The sequence below is a fragment of the Poecilia mexicana genome, unplaced genomic scaffold (genome assembly GCF_051168715.1).
Source record: "Poecilia mexicana isolate PSO_F unplaced genomic scaffold, ASM5116871v1 scaffold_23, whole genome shotgun sequence".
Lineage (NCBI taxonomy): Eukaryota > Metazoa > Chordata > Actinopteri > Cyprinodontiformes > Poeciliidae > Poecilia > Poecilia mexicana.
The window spans coordinates 1,302,846-1,320,668 of record NW_028263392.1 but is presented as its reverse complement, the minus strand read 5'-3'; the positions used below and the strand labels follow the sequence as shown (position 1 = coordinate 1,320,668).

The 17,823-nt window shown below is 39.5% G+C and overlaps 1 protein-coding gene across 2 annotated transcripts; it reads right to left on the bottom strand.

Annotated features, from left to right (window-relative positions):
• Positions 1-423: 423 nt before the first annotated feature.
• mapk11 (mitogen-activated protein kinase 11) lies at positions 424-17,525 on the bottom strand. 2 transcript variants are annotated; one of them, XM_088003370.1, is made up of 12 exons: positions 17,261-17,521; positions 9,811-9,940; positions 9,666-9,724; positions 9,381-9,492; positions 9,018-9,047; positions 7,057-7,104; positions 6,858-6,972; positions 6,703-6,774; positions 5,808-5,887; positions 5,570-5,648; positions 5,238-5,411; positions 424-4,241 (listed from the first exon to the last, which is right to left on the bottom strand). In XM_088003370.1, the coding sequence occupies exons 1-12, from the start codon at positions 17,371-17,373 to the stop codon at positions 4,168-4,170; spliced, it is 1,086 nt and encodes a 361-aa protein (XP_087859496.1). In that variant the 5' UTR covers positions 17,374-17,521; the 3' UTR covers positions 424-4,167. The 2 variants fall into 2 exon arrangements, with proteins under 2 accessions (XP_087859496.1, XP_087859495.1); XM_088003369.1 differs by having other exon boundaries at positions 6,858-7,104; positions 17,261-17,525.
• Between the last annotated feature and the right edge of the window lie 298 nt (positions 17,526-17,823).

Below are 17,823 nucleotides of genomic sequence, written 5' to 3'. Positions count from 1 at the left end.
TCTTTTGCTGAAATGTGCTCTGACAGCGTTGATATTTTACTTCAACTAATCCACAATTTTTACTTTTGAAGTGTGTTTATCGCATGCAGTGAGGGATTACAAAAATTTGTTTGATTCTTCACCAAACACCTGAACACATGAACTACTCTACTTAGCTATGCTTTACCATATTATACTACAGTCGTCTATGCTAAGTTGTGCTGTACTAGGCGATTATGTTGTAGTGTTTGAAGCAATTTTGTACTTCAATGTTCATATTCTCTATTTTATGAAATTTAGGAATCTGCCAAGTTTTTGAAAATTCTTTTGCAGCATAATACACCTTGTTTTTTATATATGTTTTTTTTATAAAAGGTTTCCCACTGTAACAAACTTTCCTGAAACTTTAACTTACATTGACCAACAAGAAATTTAAATCTGGACTTTTAAGAATACATTTTCTTTATTAATACAGCCAGAATACATAAAAATCACTGAAAATATTTGGTGCAAAAAAACAAAACAAAAGAAACATTAGTATTTATTCTGTTGAAGCTTAAACTTCCATAACTATCTGTTGATAAAAGAGCTGACATTCCTTGCAGTGATCTGAAATCCAAACAACTGAATCACATGCCAACATGTATTCAAAGTCACCACTAAGTTTTAACAAACCTACGTACAGTAAACATATACATTCAGTATGTAGCTGTTATTCAAGTCCACCACAGATACATTAACATAAACACATCATGTTTAAACATTCAGACTTTTAGTGCTCAGACGGACATCGTTTCGATTTACTAGGACAAAAGTCTCAATATTTTTCATCCGGTGTTAATGGACAACTTGCTGAAAATGCTACATGAAAGCAAAAGAAATAATAATAAGAAAAAACATTAAAAAAAAAAAATTGGACTGTACTTGTAAACATAAGCTCTTTGTGCTGCTAATTTAGCAATATGTAAATGATACTGGGTCAGTGAATTTAGCCAAAAGCACAGTTTGATTTTGTGCATTTGGATAAAAAACAAAATGGTAAATTACAGATTACCCTAGATTACAGAAATGCCTGAAATTCTAAAACTGTAATGCTTCTAGTTACAGTACAACAGATTTAAACCCAATGAGCTAGCAAAGTTAACACTAGAAAAATGTTAGCATTTTAGCTAGCCTGTTGGGACATTGTGATCGGGGTCTTTTAAGCAAACTCATTAGCATTAGCTTCTGTAAAAATCTTAGCCAAGCTTGGTCTAAACTAAGAAATACAATTAACAAAAATTTTAATGAACATAGATTTGTTCTAGGCATGGGCCAGTTACTGGTATCAAGGTATATCAAATATTTCATTTTCAAGCTGCTAAAAGTTTCTCCCATTCTGATTTAAAGTTTTTTATAATGATATGAAAAGATGGTGTTTTATTCAGATGTGGTGTTATTTCAGTCAGCTCGGTCAGCTGGCTGAAATAAAACTACTGTACTTTACAAGAAAAAACACATTTGGCAATTTGGAAATACTTACAGTTGTTGATAGTTGGGGTAGTACAGGCATGCTGTTAAACTACAGTGATTTTTTTAACATGATTTAGAATTACACAAGCGGCTGTAGATCTCTCAACATTCTGGTGTAAACCTGTTTTTTTTAAATACCAAACAAACTTTTTTCCTATTAATAAAAAGGTGCAAAAGACTAGAAGAGAAAAGTATGCAGAGTGGAAAGCAAGGCAGCACCAGACATCACTCTTTTTAGGACTATTTTAAACAATAGTCATAAATTTACAAGCAGGATGTCCGGCTGGCCATCTGACTCATCTGATTCATTTACCACATATTTGTTCTACATTTTGAAAATAGTCTGCAGACTATTGGTAAACATGTTTTTTGGTAAAACATGTTTACCAAAAATAATAAGTATATGCTGTATTATACTACTGTAATAATCAATATGCCGTGTTATTTTGTTTGTAGTATTTCAATTGTATTTTGATAGCTGACATGTAACAACTAGATAATGATATGAATTTTTATTTCTGGTGACAAAATTTTAGGAATCCACAATATATATCGGTTTATATGCTGATGTTGGTCATTTTTAACATGATCTGATGAGTGAAACTGGGTTGATATTAATGACTGATTTTATTTCCGTCTTGTTTGTGTTTCAGAAGCAGGAGGTTGGTCATGTGGGATCTGTTTGGTTATGTGACAGTGAATGTGATGCGTCGCACTATTATAGGACGTTTCCATATTGTTTCAATCCTTACTAAATATCATTGTTTATATATTGAACATTTTAAACAGAGAGACACTGTGGTATTTTTATGATGTTTATGATGTAGAAGAGGGTGAATCTCACACTAGCCCATCTCTAGCAAACTCTAGAAGGGCCCTAAAATATTGTAATCTTCCACCTGCTTTAGAAACCTCACGTATTGCAGTGTAGCCATTTGTTTTTGTGAACAAATGGTCCAAACAAAACTCCAGTGTGCAGCAAGACACGGACGACGGGCTGTGACAATGTGCACATGCACCGAATACACGCGTCTCATGCATTTCAATTGAGGGTTTGCATCAGATGATGTCGGGCAAAAATATTGCGCTAAGGATGAAAGACAGAAACGGATCTAAACAAAGTCGACAATGCTTTGACCCTGACCCTCTATTTTCTTTTAAGACCTTCTTTTAGACCTGGAGAGCACAAACAGAGCTTTATGGTGGCCATAAACAGCCAGAACGTTGCGTTGTTTGATTGATCCCCACATTATATGAGACTCCTGTACTTTATTGGATAGATACGGACTGAGGCTGTTTGCAGAATTTAACATTAATCAATGTAAACTCACAAACGGGCAGCAATGATAGCAGAGCAGCCAAAGCTAACAGGTGACCAACAATCAGCCGCCAGCAGGACGTGTATGAGAGCGAGGTTCCAGAGTAAACACACACCTGCAGCGCCGTCACACTCTTCCAGCTTTGGCATATATTCATTACCTTGCTAATAACAGCACAGTTGGTGTTCAGGTGTAAATAGGCAGGAGAGACGAAGCAGTAGTTTGTTTGACTGAACAAGTTGAAAATTCTGCTATTGTGCATTATAAACATAGAGAGATTACAATACAGTACCGGTTATAAGACACGACTGTAAAATGAGAATAAATCATGCTTCAGTGTAACGCAGGCGACCTTTAACCTTTAACCTTCTGGGTCCCTCTGCTTGTTCTTTGTGGGCTTTTTTTTTATTATTATTTTGTTTAGGAAAACCCGCAGCCTGTGTTACACATGACCAGGTGAAATCTTTATCACCTTACCTTTAAAGTTTTTGATAAATCAAATATCACAAACTGGGTTCCTTCTAATATCTGTGTTGCCATTGACTACCATTCGAACGCCATGTTTAGAACACACTGCCAATGAAATCTGAGTGTAGTTGGAGTTTAGTTTTTATTCTCCCTGGTGTTGAAATTCTTTCATAATTTTCTTGTTGAGTAAATTGATCAATTTCATAAACAGATTTGGGGGAAAAATACGACTGTGTGGGGTTTTTTTTCCTTAAAAAATTTAGATATTTAATCACTAAAATAGACATTTAAAGGGTTAAAATTCCCAAACCTTTATAACTGTTATTACATGATGAGAATTGAAGTTATAAATGGCAATAATATTTTTAAAAAATGGTTGATTCATGAAATGTCTCTGTCATTTTCTAAACGTATTCGGTGGAGTACCAAACCAAGGGACTCCAGAAGGTTAAAGATGAATCCCATAAATGAAAGCACTAGGTTCATGGAACTGATGGGTGATATGTCCCTGACGTTGCTTTGGAAATCCTAGTGTGCGTATTTATACCTTTGTCTTTACTGTTCTCTCAGCCTGTACGCACAAATCTGCAACCCAAAGTTCCTCCCCCGACCAATCCTTCCGGCACCCAAACGGTTCCTCATTTCACCATCCGTCAGCAAAAATGTAACAGGAAGCGGCTTTCTGCTGCAGAGATGTCCTTGTTAACACCATCCCAATCACGATCCCTGCCGCCGGAATGTTTGTGCGTCTGGTCCCCATGGAGACCGCCGTTGCCCTTTTCACGTCAAAAACAATCAAACACAATTAATGTTGCTTTTCTCCACGGTCTGTTTTGCATCCAGTGAGTGTGTGGTTGTTGGTCTGGGTGGCGGTGGAGCAGAGGGGGCCTTACTGCTCCACCTGGAGGCTGTCTGTCTTGCTGCCCGACGCCTTAAAGCTGCTCACCTCTTCGAACACCAGCTCTACAGACAGACAGGAGCAGAGGGGGAGAGAACATGTTAGGAAATAATGGTGAGGGTTTTAGGTACAGGCATTTTGCAGTCATTTTGTTTGCATGTCAAACGTTTTGTCACATTACAGCCACAAACTGCAATTGAGACATCTAACAACTTTCTTTAAAACCATGACTTTCTCCTTGGCCCTCCTCCAGAAATGCCAGAGTGCGACATACTGCCCACTGACTACTGCTACTCTCACTCAAAGGGTGGCGCCAAAGTCACATCAGATGAAGATCAGGTCACAAGGAGAAGAAGAAAATCAACAGAAACGCTTGTTTGAATGAAACACAGCCTGGATCATTTTTACTTTGTTTTCTTATGTCACACAAAATCGCAGTAAAACACGATGGAGGTTTGTGGTCTTAACATGACAAAATGTGAATAACTTCAAGGGGTGTGAAAATATTTGCAAAGAAATTGCAAAGCTAGAGGAGGGATATTATGTATTTTCCACGCCTGTGAAACAATTTTAGAGCACATTCAAGTAACTGTTACCTTCAGCTGTTATGAAAAGTAAGAAAATATCAAAAACAACTTCAAACACATTTATCATATCTGACTGCTGGAAATTGGTGTCTGTCTCTTTAAGAAGCTTATATCCTTTCCAACACTCGTCACTACAATGCTTCTCAATAATGCTGTTTGCAGCCATTCGGCTCAGCAGATCCGCAGTTCCACCAGGTGTTTGGTAATTGCTGCTGCCGCTAGTCTAGAGGAACTGTGTGGGGGAGGGGCTGGAGCTCGGCTGGGGACTGAGCTCCACAGTGGAGCTTTGGGTAAAGAGGCAGTGCATTGCATGAACAGGCATTAGGGCACACCTTAATGGTTGCCATGGGAGATTCAAGGATTCCTCAAAATGAACAAATGAATCAAAGCAACCTCCATGTGTTTGATGGGCTATTTTGTATAATACTGATTTTAATTTCAGGTCTGAATTTGTAAAAAGCACAAAGCTGTCACCTTTCCACTCCTCCAGAGTCCGGTCCTTGCTCTCCAGCGTTTGGTCGTAAGGCGGAGCCTCCGGCTCGTCATCTGGGTCGTGGTACTGCGAGAAGTAAGGGTGGGCCAGGGCCTCGCTGGCCGAGATCCGCTCATCACAATCCAGAACCAGCATGCGCTTCAGCAGGTCGATGGCTGCCAGGGTGACAGGAACAGGAAGGTAAGTGGAGGAGGGTTTGGCCGCGGCTCACCGACGGTACGGAGAGCAGCTGGTGTCACAAAAATCAGATCAGGCTCTCAATGGTTTTCTAACAAGCTGAGAATGTTGGATAATTGAATCTGTGGTGCATCACCAAGTGGGTTTGCTCCCCTGAAGATCTTTTCCATGTCTTGTTGGGGCATGAAGGGAAGAGACTGGATGTACTTCTGGGCCTGCAAACAGAGAGCAGCGTTCAGCACTCCCACATACCGACTGGTCAATCAGCGACTCTGTGAACCGAATGTCTGATCACTCAGATCACACTGCTGTGGATGAAAATAGCAGCACAGAGTTTTTATTTCCCCGTCTGCACCCGGTCGGTTCGTACTCACGTGTTCGGAGCAGATCTTCTTCAGCAGGTCTGGTGTCGGAGTGCCAACCACCTCCATGATTCTCTTCAGCTGGTCGATATCTAACGGCAGGAGGAGTTAAAGAGTTTCCTGTTTCTGCTTTCTGTCAACTTACAGGTTTCAGATCAAACAACTTTTATTTATAGACAGAAAAAATGTTTTCAAATGATGATTCCACATATCAAGGTAAAAAAAAGAGGATTTTAACCAACCTTTGAATAGAAAAATTGGTTCTTGAATCAAAGTTGTGACCCTAAAATTCAAAATGAAATTACTAAAGACTTGCTCCTATGCACTTACAGCATATGGCAGGCATATTCCTTAAGACTATCTTAAGAGTCATCCCAATAATCTGGGAATATTTACAATGGTTGGAAATGGAAAGTCGGCACAGAAACAGGCCTAAAAGTCATGCTGTGTGAATGTTGGATGTTCTGGGTTCTAGTTTGACCTCCTGTTCTAGAACGTCATCAGATTGTGGGATGATGTGTTGCTTTTTCAGATCTTTTAGCCGAACTCGGGTTCCCATAACGGATCTGTTTAAGTGATTCCTTGAGGAAATAGTTTTACACGGCGCAGCCTGAGTCTTTATAGAATATTGACACAAACTCTGCAGACAGCTTTTTTTTAGGCATTGCAAGTTACCCAACACTCAAAGATCAGACAATATAATTAAATTTAGCTCAGTTCTTTGGCTCTGAATAGGAAACTCTAGATAATTCAGCCTTTTGTTGTCGCTGCTATTCATTCCACGTAGTAGCAGAGCTCCATTTCTGAAAGAGTAAGGATTGTAATGCAAATCCGTGAGAGATCTCTGAGCCTCAGAGAGGTTCCTGTGAAGTAGAAAGAGGACTCATGCCAAGACGGTAAAGGATACAGTCAGTGCCGGGGAATAAAACTTTTCCTTTCAGCAATTCTCCCATGATACAGCCCACAGACCAGATATCAACTGGAACAGAAACCAAAGATCTTCAGTCAAGCCGTCTTCAAAGACTTCACTTCCTGAAAGTCTGCTGTGTCAGAGCTGCTCACCATTCTGGTTGTAGTGCATCCAGTTCAGCATGATCTCCGGTGCTCGGTACCAACGTGTCGCCACATATCCTGTCATCTCATCGTCCGTCTGTCTGGCCAGTCCAAAGTCAAGAATCTGTTGGGAATAGAAGAAGCTTTCCTTTATGGTCCACAGAGGCTCCAGTAGAAGTTGCAGCGTTGACGTGAATGTGGATCTTACCCTGAGCTCACAGTCTTCGTTCACGGCCACGTTACTTGGCTTGAGGTCCTGAAAAGGGACATTAAAACACCAGTAAACATCAGTAAATTAAAAACAAATAAGGTCATAATGGGCTGAAGATGCTGATTTAAATTAAATACAGAGTGTACCCTGAATAATATATATAGGAATACATGAGACCAAAACGGGCATAGCTCTTTATTTTAATGGTTCAAACACCAAATACACCTTAACATGCATTAATATGCATATGAATGGATATTAGTATGTATTAATATGCATAATTTGTTAGCCACCTTGGTGCTACTGCAGAAGCTAACATCTCCAGTTTCCTTAATGCCTCTCTAGGCGTTTCAGCCAATCAGCAGCAAGGAAAACACATGGCACTCTTGGATTGGCTGAATTCTTCAAATCAGCCAATAGGTATTTCTGCTTCTAAAGTTGATGTGTCTTTCAACTGTTTAGGCGAATTTTCCAGGAATAATTTGGAGTTACGCTCCACAGAAAAATTTGTTAATCAGCAAATCCTGGACAACTGAAGCATGAATAGACAGAGGTCCAGTATATCTAACACGCCATATAAAGAGTTAAGCATTTCTAATGAATTATGGATTCTATTTCACATTGACTTTAAATGACCTTTTTTTTTCTTTAGATTTCACCTTCTTTCCATCGATGGGAGTTTTGGTTCCTGTTGGACCGATTGATTCTAACTAAAGGAGGAACTTGAACTCCTGATCAAATCCAAGCTACAAAGAGCAAACCGCCGCCAGTAGACATTAATAAATTCATATTTATAACCACATTTCCTTTTAGTAAAATACGAGTTTAACACAATTACCAAACACTGTTAAAGTAAAAGTTTTTAAAAAGAAATTTAACTTTAATTATAACATCTAAAATATGTTCAGAAGCTCATTTTCCATGAACCATGAGGGAGAATAAACACAGAGTGCAGTAACATGCCTGGCCCCATAAGGGCTGATTACACAACCAAACAGATGTGACAATAAAAGCAACAGGAAATTTTACTCCTTGAGCTCATTTCTTGTGTCATAAATAGAGCAAATGCTACTGATTAGAAAAGAGGATATGATAATTTCAGTGCAGATGATCTAGGCCGGCATGTTGCCAGGATACCACAACAAACTAAATATCTAATTAGGCAGGTTCCCACAATGCCAGGACAGTTTGGCCTGTGCATAGATGCAGGTATTCACTGAAGTTCTTACAGCCCTTCTTGAATGTTGTACATTTATTATTTTAATTGTGAGAATGTAGCAGAATAAAGACTCAACATTACCAGAAGAAAGCCTCAAAGTTAAGAGAAAGAAAAAAGTGTAATAAAAAATAAATCTTTTGATAGAGTTAACAAGAATCTGATGTGACCAGCTGGTCTAGTCCAAGGCTCTTTCTTCAAACAGACTCAGTCATTTCAACAATCATTTCAAAGTCCTGCTACTGATAAGAATTTGATGCTAATGTGTTAAAAGATTAAATGTTTCCTTTTCTGTAAAACTGATACCGAGGATAACTTCACATATTCAACATTCCTCATTTTAATTTGAAATTATTTTTTATGGACAAATTATCATAATATTATAACTTAATTCTCCTAATATCTTTAATAACATTATGACTTTATTTTCACTATGTTATGACTACTCTTGTATAATTATGACTTTATTTTCCTAATATTATGATTTAGGTTTTGTAATTAACTTTTTTTTTAGCCTGGCCTAATAATCCATCGCACATTATCATTCAGCCCCTGTTACTCGGACACCACCAAGGAAGGTTTCAGTGACTCCTAACCGTTTTCACTCACTTCACTGATACGTTTCCATCACATAAAATCTTGTCAGAAACACCGGAGCAGAGCAGACCGAGCGTCTGGTTCTACATTTAGACATCTATCTTTTGAGTTTCTCACCAAACCAGGACAAGAAGCAGGAACTCACCCGGTGGATCAGTCCAGCTGAATGGATGTACTGTTCAGCCGGCGGCGGGGTGGGGCAGGAGGGCACGGGAGAGAGGACATAAAGGAGGCAGAGGTCAGAGAGCAGCTCACCACATTAGTTTCTCCTTACAGGCAGACTGCTTTTGTCTTCGCCATGGTAACGGGCTGAGGCTGAATAGAGCGCCTCTCTACAGCTGCCTGTCTGAGCAGCTGGGCTCGTTCGGTTCCTCTAACCTTCACGCTACCTTCTAAACAGAAATATAACTTCTTTCAACATAGAAACCTCAGTCTCTACTTCACTGCTGATGGACAACCAGTTAGCTTCCTGATGATGTGTGGAGGAAACGTCTTTGCTCTCGGTTACCTTCAGGCCGCGGAGCAGCTGGTAAATTAGGAACTGCACATGCTCGTCCGACAGCCTCTGAAACTTGACGATGTTGTTGAGGTCTGCGCCCATCAAGTTGGTCACCAGGTAGCTGAAAAAGCAAAGATGGATAGGGGTGGGGGACTTGGTGATGCTGCCATAGCAACCGTTAGAGATCTCTGCAAGCCTTTAATCCCCCTCAGGTCAACCCCACGTCCATCCACATGCATAACAGCTGCTCCACCTGAACAGCTTGTGGGAAATACCAAGTGAAAACGGATTTACAGCTCGTTGAAGTCTTCTAGTGTCCCTGCCGGCGTGAAGACATCCAGCAGCCCGATGACCTGCAGAGACACAAGCCGAGACGTAGGTCTGTCTATTCGGGGTATTTTAACATTTTCTTCTTCTTCTTCTTTTTTTTTTCACTAACATTCTCATGTTTCATGTGCTTGAGAAGCCGGAGTTCGCGGTACGAGCGGCGGCTGTGGATCAGAGACTGAAAGGGCCTGGAGAGTTTCTTCACCGCCACCTTCTGCCTGGAGACCACGTCATAAGCCGAGCTGGGAGGGAAGACAGACGCAAGAAGCTCTTTATTCAAATGATCCTTTCTTTTATTGTGGCAGAAAAATGTAGTCGTAGCACTGATTGAAGAGGTGTGCATGAGACTGACGTGACATAAATATAACTGTCATGAACATGAAGGAGTCTTCATGAATGTTTATGACTGTTGTCATGAAGTGTCGTTCTGTAAATAATGACACTTTTAATGCAAAGATTAAATACTTAATGGACTTTTAATGCAAGTTTTCATGTAATTTTTCTTAAAAGTGCCATTATTTAATGAATGATGCAAACTTGACACTTTTAATGCAACTTTGCATTAAAAATGTCATTACTTACAGAATTATACTTCATGACAGCAGTCATAAACACTCATGAAGACTCCTCCATTCCCATGACAGGAGTCTTGTCATGTTTGCAAAACAGCAAGAAACCTGTCCAAACCAACCAGGCCCTGTGTGAAAAAATAATCACACCCCAAACATAATGACTGCTGGTGGAAAGTGGGACAAAAGGGAAAAGCAAAGCAGATCTATAAGGGGATGAAGACTTTTTCACTGACACTTGGAGGTAGAAAGAGGTTCCTGATGGGTGAACCTGGAATCAGCTGGAGCTGGATGAGTCTGCGCTGGATCAGGTGGATAATGGGAGACAGGCGGGCGAAGGCACACGGAGAGAAAGAGGATGCGGCGCAACAGAGGAAACGAGGATGTAACACATTATTCAAGTTCTGCTGGTTTATTTTTTTCCCCCCATTTTCCTCTATTGAACTGAAAATGTCCAACCACGTAACAACCGCTAAGCCCCGCTGCAGCCGCCATTGTTGAGCTGATGTCTGTTCAAGCCTGCCAGCTTTGTTTTGACTCAGTCAATACAGGCATCAGACAGGCAGGCAGGAAGGGAGGGTGAGGGTTGAGAAACGCCAGGAAGCAGGATGGAAACAGAGCGAGAGAAGAAGTGAAACTTGTGAAATGTGATTATCTAAACAAAACTAAACAGAGACAACAGGGGAGATGCGACGTGATTTCCCTTAAGAAACAAAACAAAGCAAACAAAAGACAGCTCGTAATTTTCTACAGTAACTTAATTTCCTGATGGTCTGTAATGTGAACATGTTTGAATAAACGGCTGACTGTGGTCCTGAATCACCTGCTGCCAAGCCTGATGTCCACACAGAGTCCAGCCGGGACGTCCAGCCGGGACGTCCAGCCTGCTCCATCTGACACCAGCCAGGCCTCACAGACTCACACATACCTTTTTACTCTGCCAGCTTCCATACAAGGGCCTCAGCACTCCACTGTCAACACACACACACAGGCACACACACACATGCAGTGCCCCCCCCCCACCCACTCCACTATTAGAAGCCATTGATTTCTGTTCTCCTCTTTTGTTTCAGCTTCATTTCAACATCCTCAGACTTCAAAATGGAACAGGAGGCGCAGGAGGAGCAACTAATGTCTGCTGCAAAGAGAACTATTTTTAACCAGGCCTCCTCATCTGTTAAAATGATTGATTTAAATATATAAAGAAGAAATTTGCATTATTGTTTGCTCATTCAGTAAATGAACAAAACGCCGACCTGTTATCTAGAATCGGTGATATCACCAAATTTTCCACATTTAGACATCCGTAAAAAGTCTTACATTCATGTAGCTGAAATTAAGACCTTAAAATGTCTTAAATTCATTAAAGACAATTTGAGTTGGCCTTAAACACACCATAAAATACGTATAATCACAAGTCGTAAATAGTGTTGTGGGAGGACTAGTCTATGCAGGTTTTTTCTCACAGGACTTTTTTATTAGGCATAAGTTTGAGTCGCATGCAGATTTCTTCATGGCGTTCTGTCAGGTTAAAAGCTGCTAGTTCATCAATGGTTTCCTGGACAACTTGCCTCTGTTGCCAGCCGCTTCAAGGCTGGATGCTTTCTGTGCAAAAAAGCTTGGCACTGCGAGGGTTAAGGCTGCAGAGAGCCATATGCCGTATGAGAAGCACAAAGCTGCTGCCAAGAGCCACAAACAGCCACTAAAAGATCCCAGAAATTTCCTTGGTATATTTCTGTCATGATATGTGTCTTAACTTTTATTCATAATGGTCTTTTTTTTTTGTCCATCCTCCATTTGGTTGATAAAATGTGGTTGATAAAATTGATAATTTATCCTCCTATGCAAAATGTCACATAAAAAAAACATGGAAAGGGTATTGCCTTCTATCTAAACAACAACCCGGTTAAAGAATTATAAAGATTCTTTTATTCACATAAAAATGTGAATAAAAAGTTACCTTACAATGAAGCTTCTTCCAGCTTGACCTTAAACACTTTTACTTAGGCTAAATTTGAGCACAAAGTGTGTATGACAAAAGTCACATTCTCTAAATATTCTCGTTTGCTCAAATGGATATCCATAGATGATTAATATTTGGACAGGTTTCATATTGTCTGCACTCTCCAAACAGCAGCTTGAAACATTTATCTTTATGATTGCAACTTTTATGTCTTCTTCACGGTCCTGGTCCACCTGTCAATAAACCTCTACTGCAGTTATGTCATTAAAACTTCAAACAGGGTCAGAAAACTCTGAACTCATTTCTCAAACCAGTTCAGCATATGTTTAATCAATAATTGTGGCAAAAACATAATAAACAAAGCAATATATTTAATTAATAGCTACTCTGGTTCAAACTCAGTCTCTTTCTGTCTTAGTGTCTTCTGAGGAAAAGTAAATATTCAGTTTGTTTACAGCTTGATGACATGAAGCTGAAAAGACAAGAAAGCTGAATTAGAAACAACATAACAGCTTGCAGCTCTTTAAAGTTTTTGTCTCGCATCTCATCCAAATTCAGGAAATGGCGCATGTTTAATTATTAAGTGTGTTTTGTATTTATAACAATACTTCCTGTGGCATTCAGGCTCTGTGCTTCTAAACTATCACTACAGCCAATTCTGCATTCTGTCCTTTTATTCTTCACAGAGAACAGGGAATATATTCTTCAGCTTTCGTTTCGTCGAGTTTTATTAAATAGCCACATTCTTGACCTGAGGTCAGCAGTTTACTCCTGAACTCCTTGTTACTTTATTTTGATAAGTAATAAGAGATGTTACGGTGCCCTTTAAGAAGCAGTACTTATGCTAACTTCCATCACTTCTACGTTTTGCACCCCCAACTCCCATCCCTCCTCCTGTGTTGGTCAGACCCTACCATGAGAAAATTGGCGACAAAGGCTAGAGATCAAAATTAGAAATGCAAAGCAGCTAGGGTAGAGTTCAATTATATCCCTAACACAATAGTGCTTCTCCCATATTTATTTGGACATGTGGGAAAATTCCACAGCAATTACACCACAGCTTCCATCCACTGCAAAAGCATTTAGACATATACTGAAATATTACAAATAATAAGCAATAACATTACTTAATCTCCTCATGAAAACTATGCAAACACTGGTGAAGACTCACTTTCCCCTCTAGATACCACATACTTGAAAATAAAAGTGAAACTGACAGCATGACCAAATTTCTGATTTATTGGGTTAATCTTATGACCCTTGAGGTCAGCATTAATATTTCCTTACCATAGAGTCAGCTGGCCCTTCAAAATGGAGAAAACAATACAATGAAATAGTAATGTTACAGCTAAAGTAATGTACCCCACTTTTTATCCCAAAACACACACACACACACTCACGCACACACACAAACACACATGTATACACACACACAATTCAATCAGTAGCACATCAAAATGGACAAATATATTTTAAAGATGTTACAGGGCTTGATATTGAATAAGATCTGTCTAATTTTAACTCCACGTAGCATGTTTTTAAGCATGCTAATATACACAATAAGAGGAAGTTGTGGGAAAGAATCTACAGTATTTCAACTCCAGAGATTTAAGTGACACGACTCTAAAACCAGTAGCATTTAACCTAATTAGAGCTATGTCTAGGTTTTATCAGCAATGAAATAACATGTGAACATGTGAAGCATTATTGTAGCTGACTATATTTGGCCGACATAGGTGGCAAAACTGTTTTAGCTAGCAAAAAGCGGCGGGATGGTGGAATAATCTAGCTAAAACAAATTACTTTGCTGAAAACAAAGGCATAAAGAAGTACAAAAATTGGAAAACAGCTTTATTTATTACAATTAATTGGATTATTACCATATTTAAGGAGTTGGATAAAACTGGATAAAAGTTAGCTAAACTCCTGAACCACACATGGCTAAAAGAACTTATAAATTGATGCAAGAAGCTGAAGACATTTAAAAGGGTACCATCTTACTAAGTTATTGGTTTGAAAAGATAACTCAAAGTAATAGATTAAAATATAATTGTGCAGTTTGAGGTTGGCTAAAACAATATTAGCATGGCAAGCTAGCAAATGCTACAAATTGCTAATGCAGTGTTTCTCAACCCTGGTCCTCACCGCCCCCCTGTCCTGCATGTTTTAAGTATTTTCCTTCTGCCACACACCTGACCTGTATCTCTGGGTGATTAACAGGCTTCTGCAGTACTTGATTGAAATGATTGCATGTTACACATGCAATCATTTGAATCATCTATTCCAGATGTGCATTCTGGAATAGATGCACATCTAAAACATGCAAAGCAAGGGGGCGGTGAGGACCAGGGTTGAAAAACACTGTGCTATCATATACCAGCAGAGCTGCCAACTTTTTGGATAAAGCTAAAGTATAAATCATCAAAATAGAGTAGCAAAAATAGAAACGGAAAAACAATTCTTAAAAGTACAAAAATACATTTAAACTTGTACATTTATGCAAGTTTAAGTGTACAATGGAGTAAAAGAATATTGAACAAAAAAACAGTTTGATCTGTTTTTTTAACTGTTAATGACTATTAAAATCTTACAATAATAATTACAATTATGATTATTATCATTGCTAAACTGCAAGTGGTAAAAAAATGGCATGTTAATCCAGAAACATATGATAGTGAATCTGAGAATAGCAAGATTTATTTTAATAATTCAGAAGCTTCTCAAGATTATAATGGCATCTGGCCTGATGTCTGATAAAGACTAGAGTCTTTTTTATTGTTTAACCTTTTGTCACATCGGAATGAGTTTTGCTGCTACATAAATACACAAATTGGTCATACTCTTAAGATAAAGTCATAAAAACAAATTACGTCTTCTATAATTCAAGTGTGTAAATCAAACTAATGACATCCTATTAGATATAGAAATATGCAAACATATCTAATATGATCTGCTGGTTCCAGTAAGGACCGCCTGGGAGTCTGCAGTAAAACAAAAATGGTTGAAAATGCTGAACTGACCACTAAACTGTATTATTTTCAGTGTTAATTCTATATTACTCCTACACTATATTTACTGTTGCTGGTAAATAAAACAGTCTTTGCAACCAATCGTCCTATTTTATTACTGGAGAAGAAAAAACTTTATATCCCTTGCAATGGGCAGCAGTAGAGGTCACATGGCCACATTTGTATCTAGTCTAAAAACATATTTTGGGATTATGTTCCCTGAATGCTAAACAGCCTTTGGCAACATATTATTTTTGTCCAAGAAGATCAGCTCCACGTTGAGCAAACCGCTTTCATACTGCAACCTTGAGGACACAAAGATATGCTTGACGAGTTTGTGCTGTGAAAGAAATACTTCCAGAGACAGATAAACTGCAGCAGAAGTCGTGATCCAGCCATACATTTTTAATCTGCTGCTATTTCTGAGCACAACTCTGAAAGCTGCAAGATGCAAAACACCAGAATTACGAAGCAAACAGAGAAGCATGCCAACGATCAGATATGACAGACGGTATTTTTAGTGAAGTCATGCTAGCAGTTTGTGAGCTGTTGGGATCAAAGCTGCTGTCTTAGCATGCAGCCACGGGATTCGTTAGGTGTGGCCAAACAGCCTGAGTTTGTGTGTAATGTGACCCAATCCATCATCCCACACTGCGGAATCACAGGTCCTGTTACAGTAATGAAACTACTCCATGACCTCTTTGACAAAAAGATGCCTTAAATTGGGACTGACAGGGTGAACCTGATTCAGTCCATAGGATAGAATCACTTCTTGAGAAGAAGAGAGGAGAATTAAGAGCTAATGCCCACATATCGCTTAAACAATTACACAGTGTTCACGTTACAAGCACAGATTTCAATGTGTTTTATGGATACGTGTTTTCTTTAAAAATCAAAATCTGAAAAATGTGGCATGCATTGATAGTCAATCTCCAAAACTTAATGCTAAACGTTGACTGGGCCATTCTGACACATTAAAGTAGACCTAACCCCTAACCCTAATCCCACCTGGATTTCAAGACTTTTTATCCTCTAACATGTTTTTATCCAGGACAGCCTTGTAGTTAGCTCCCTCCATCTTCCAATAAGCTCTGAACAGCTCCTCCCTCGCCGCTGAAGAAAAGCACCCTAACAAGATGCTGCTGCCACCATCATGTTTCACGGTGAAAATTACAAAAGTCCAGTCGTACGCCAATGTTGCGGTTTGCTGTGTTCTCATGCAAACAGGTTTCACAGCGTTTTACAAAATGTTTTTGTTTTTTTTTACATAAAAAGTGAAGCTCAAAATTTTTTCTTATCCCATAATCACATTTCCTTACTGGCTGGGATCTGGCCACCCCTATAGAACATTTCTGGGGACGCCACTGGCTTTATCACACCTTGGCGTTCTATCATTTTTTATGTGTACTTTCTAAAAGAAAAAAAGTTTTTTATTCTTAAAACAAAAACATAAAATCTCCTTTTCTTCCTTTAGGTAGTCTGCTGGTGTAGCTTAATGAACACAGTTCAAGGAGTATCACGGTGACATATTGCCATGGCAACGACATACCACAAGCTAATGGAGTATTTGCCCTAATATGAAGCAGCTGCACGGTTTTACAGGGCAGGAAACAGAGTGTGTGCAGGTGGCAAAGCAAAGAAAGTGCTGGATGATGATGATGGGGATGATGGGAATGATGATGATGATGATGATGCAAGCAGCTGGATTCCTGGGTATCAGCCTGGCTGTGATGCTCAGGCGGGGACCTGCAGGGATGCAGCTGAAAATAAGAGGCTGAATCAGGGCATGTATGGGACCAAGAGGGAACTCCGGTTTCATTCTTTAAATCCCCTTCGTGCACTAACAGCTATTTATCTTTGTTTGTGAGCAGTAATAGTTCACTCTTTCCTAAAATTCAAAGGAATAAAAGCAGAAAGTCCAGATCAAAGCTCATGTCTGCTGCATGACTTCCAGTAAACATTGTGGCGGCGAAGCCTCGCCCCTCCACGCCGCGCCGCGCCGCGCCGCACACCAACACTCACCACACCGTGCCGTAGGCTCCAGAGCCCACCGGCGTCAGGTTCTGGTACCGCTCCGGAACCTCCCATACGGTCTTGTTCAGCTCCTGCCGGTAGAATCCCGGTCTGGCTGACATTTTTTTTCTCAACCGGCTTCAGAAAAGGAAGAAAGGAAAGAAAAGAGAGGTGGAGGGGGGAGAGCAGAGCCGAAAATAGGTAGATATGGACCGCCGTCTGCTGCCCGAGCCGAGCCGAACTGCTGCTGCTGCTCCCCGGCCAGTCAGTCAGTCAGCGCCTCTCTGTCTCACCCCTCCCTGACTTCCTCACTCTCCCAGACACCGCCCCCAACCCCCACCATCCACTGGAGAAACTCATTACACAACAACCAATCATTATATTATATTATATTATATTATATTATATTATATTATATTATATTATATTATATTATATTAAGATGTTGTAAGTCACATTTCATCCAAGTGTTTTCGGTTTCTGATTTATTCCTTTTATTTAGGTCTTTTATTTAATTTTATTGCTTAATTTACTTACCAAAATCTACCCCCTCAATTACAAAGGATTGTACG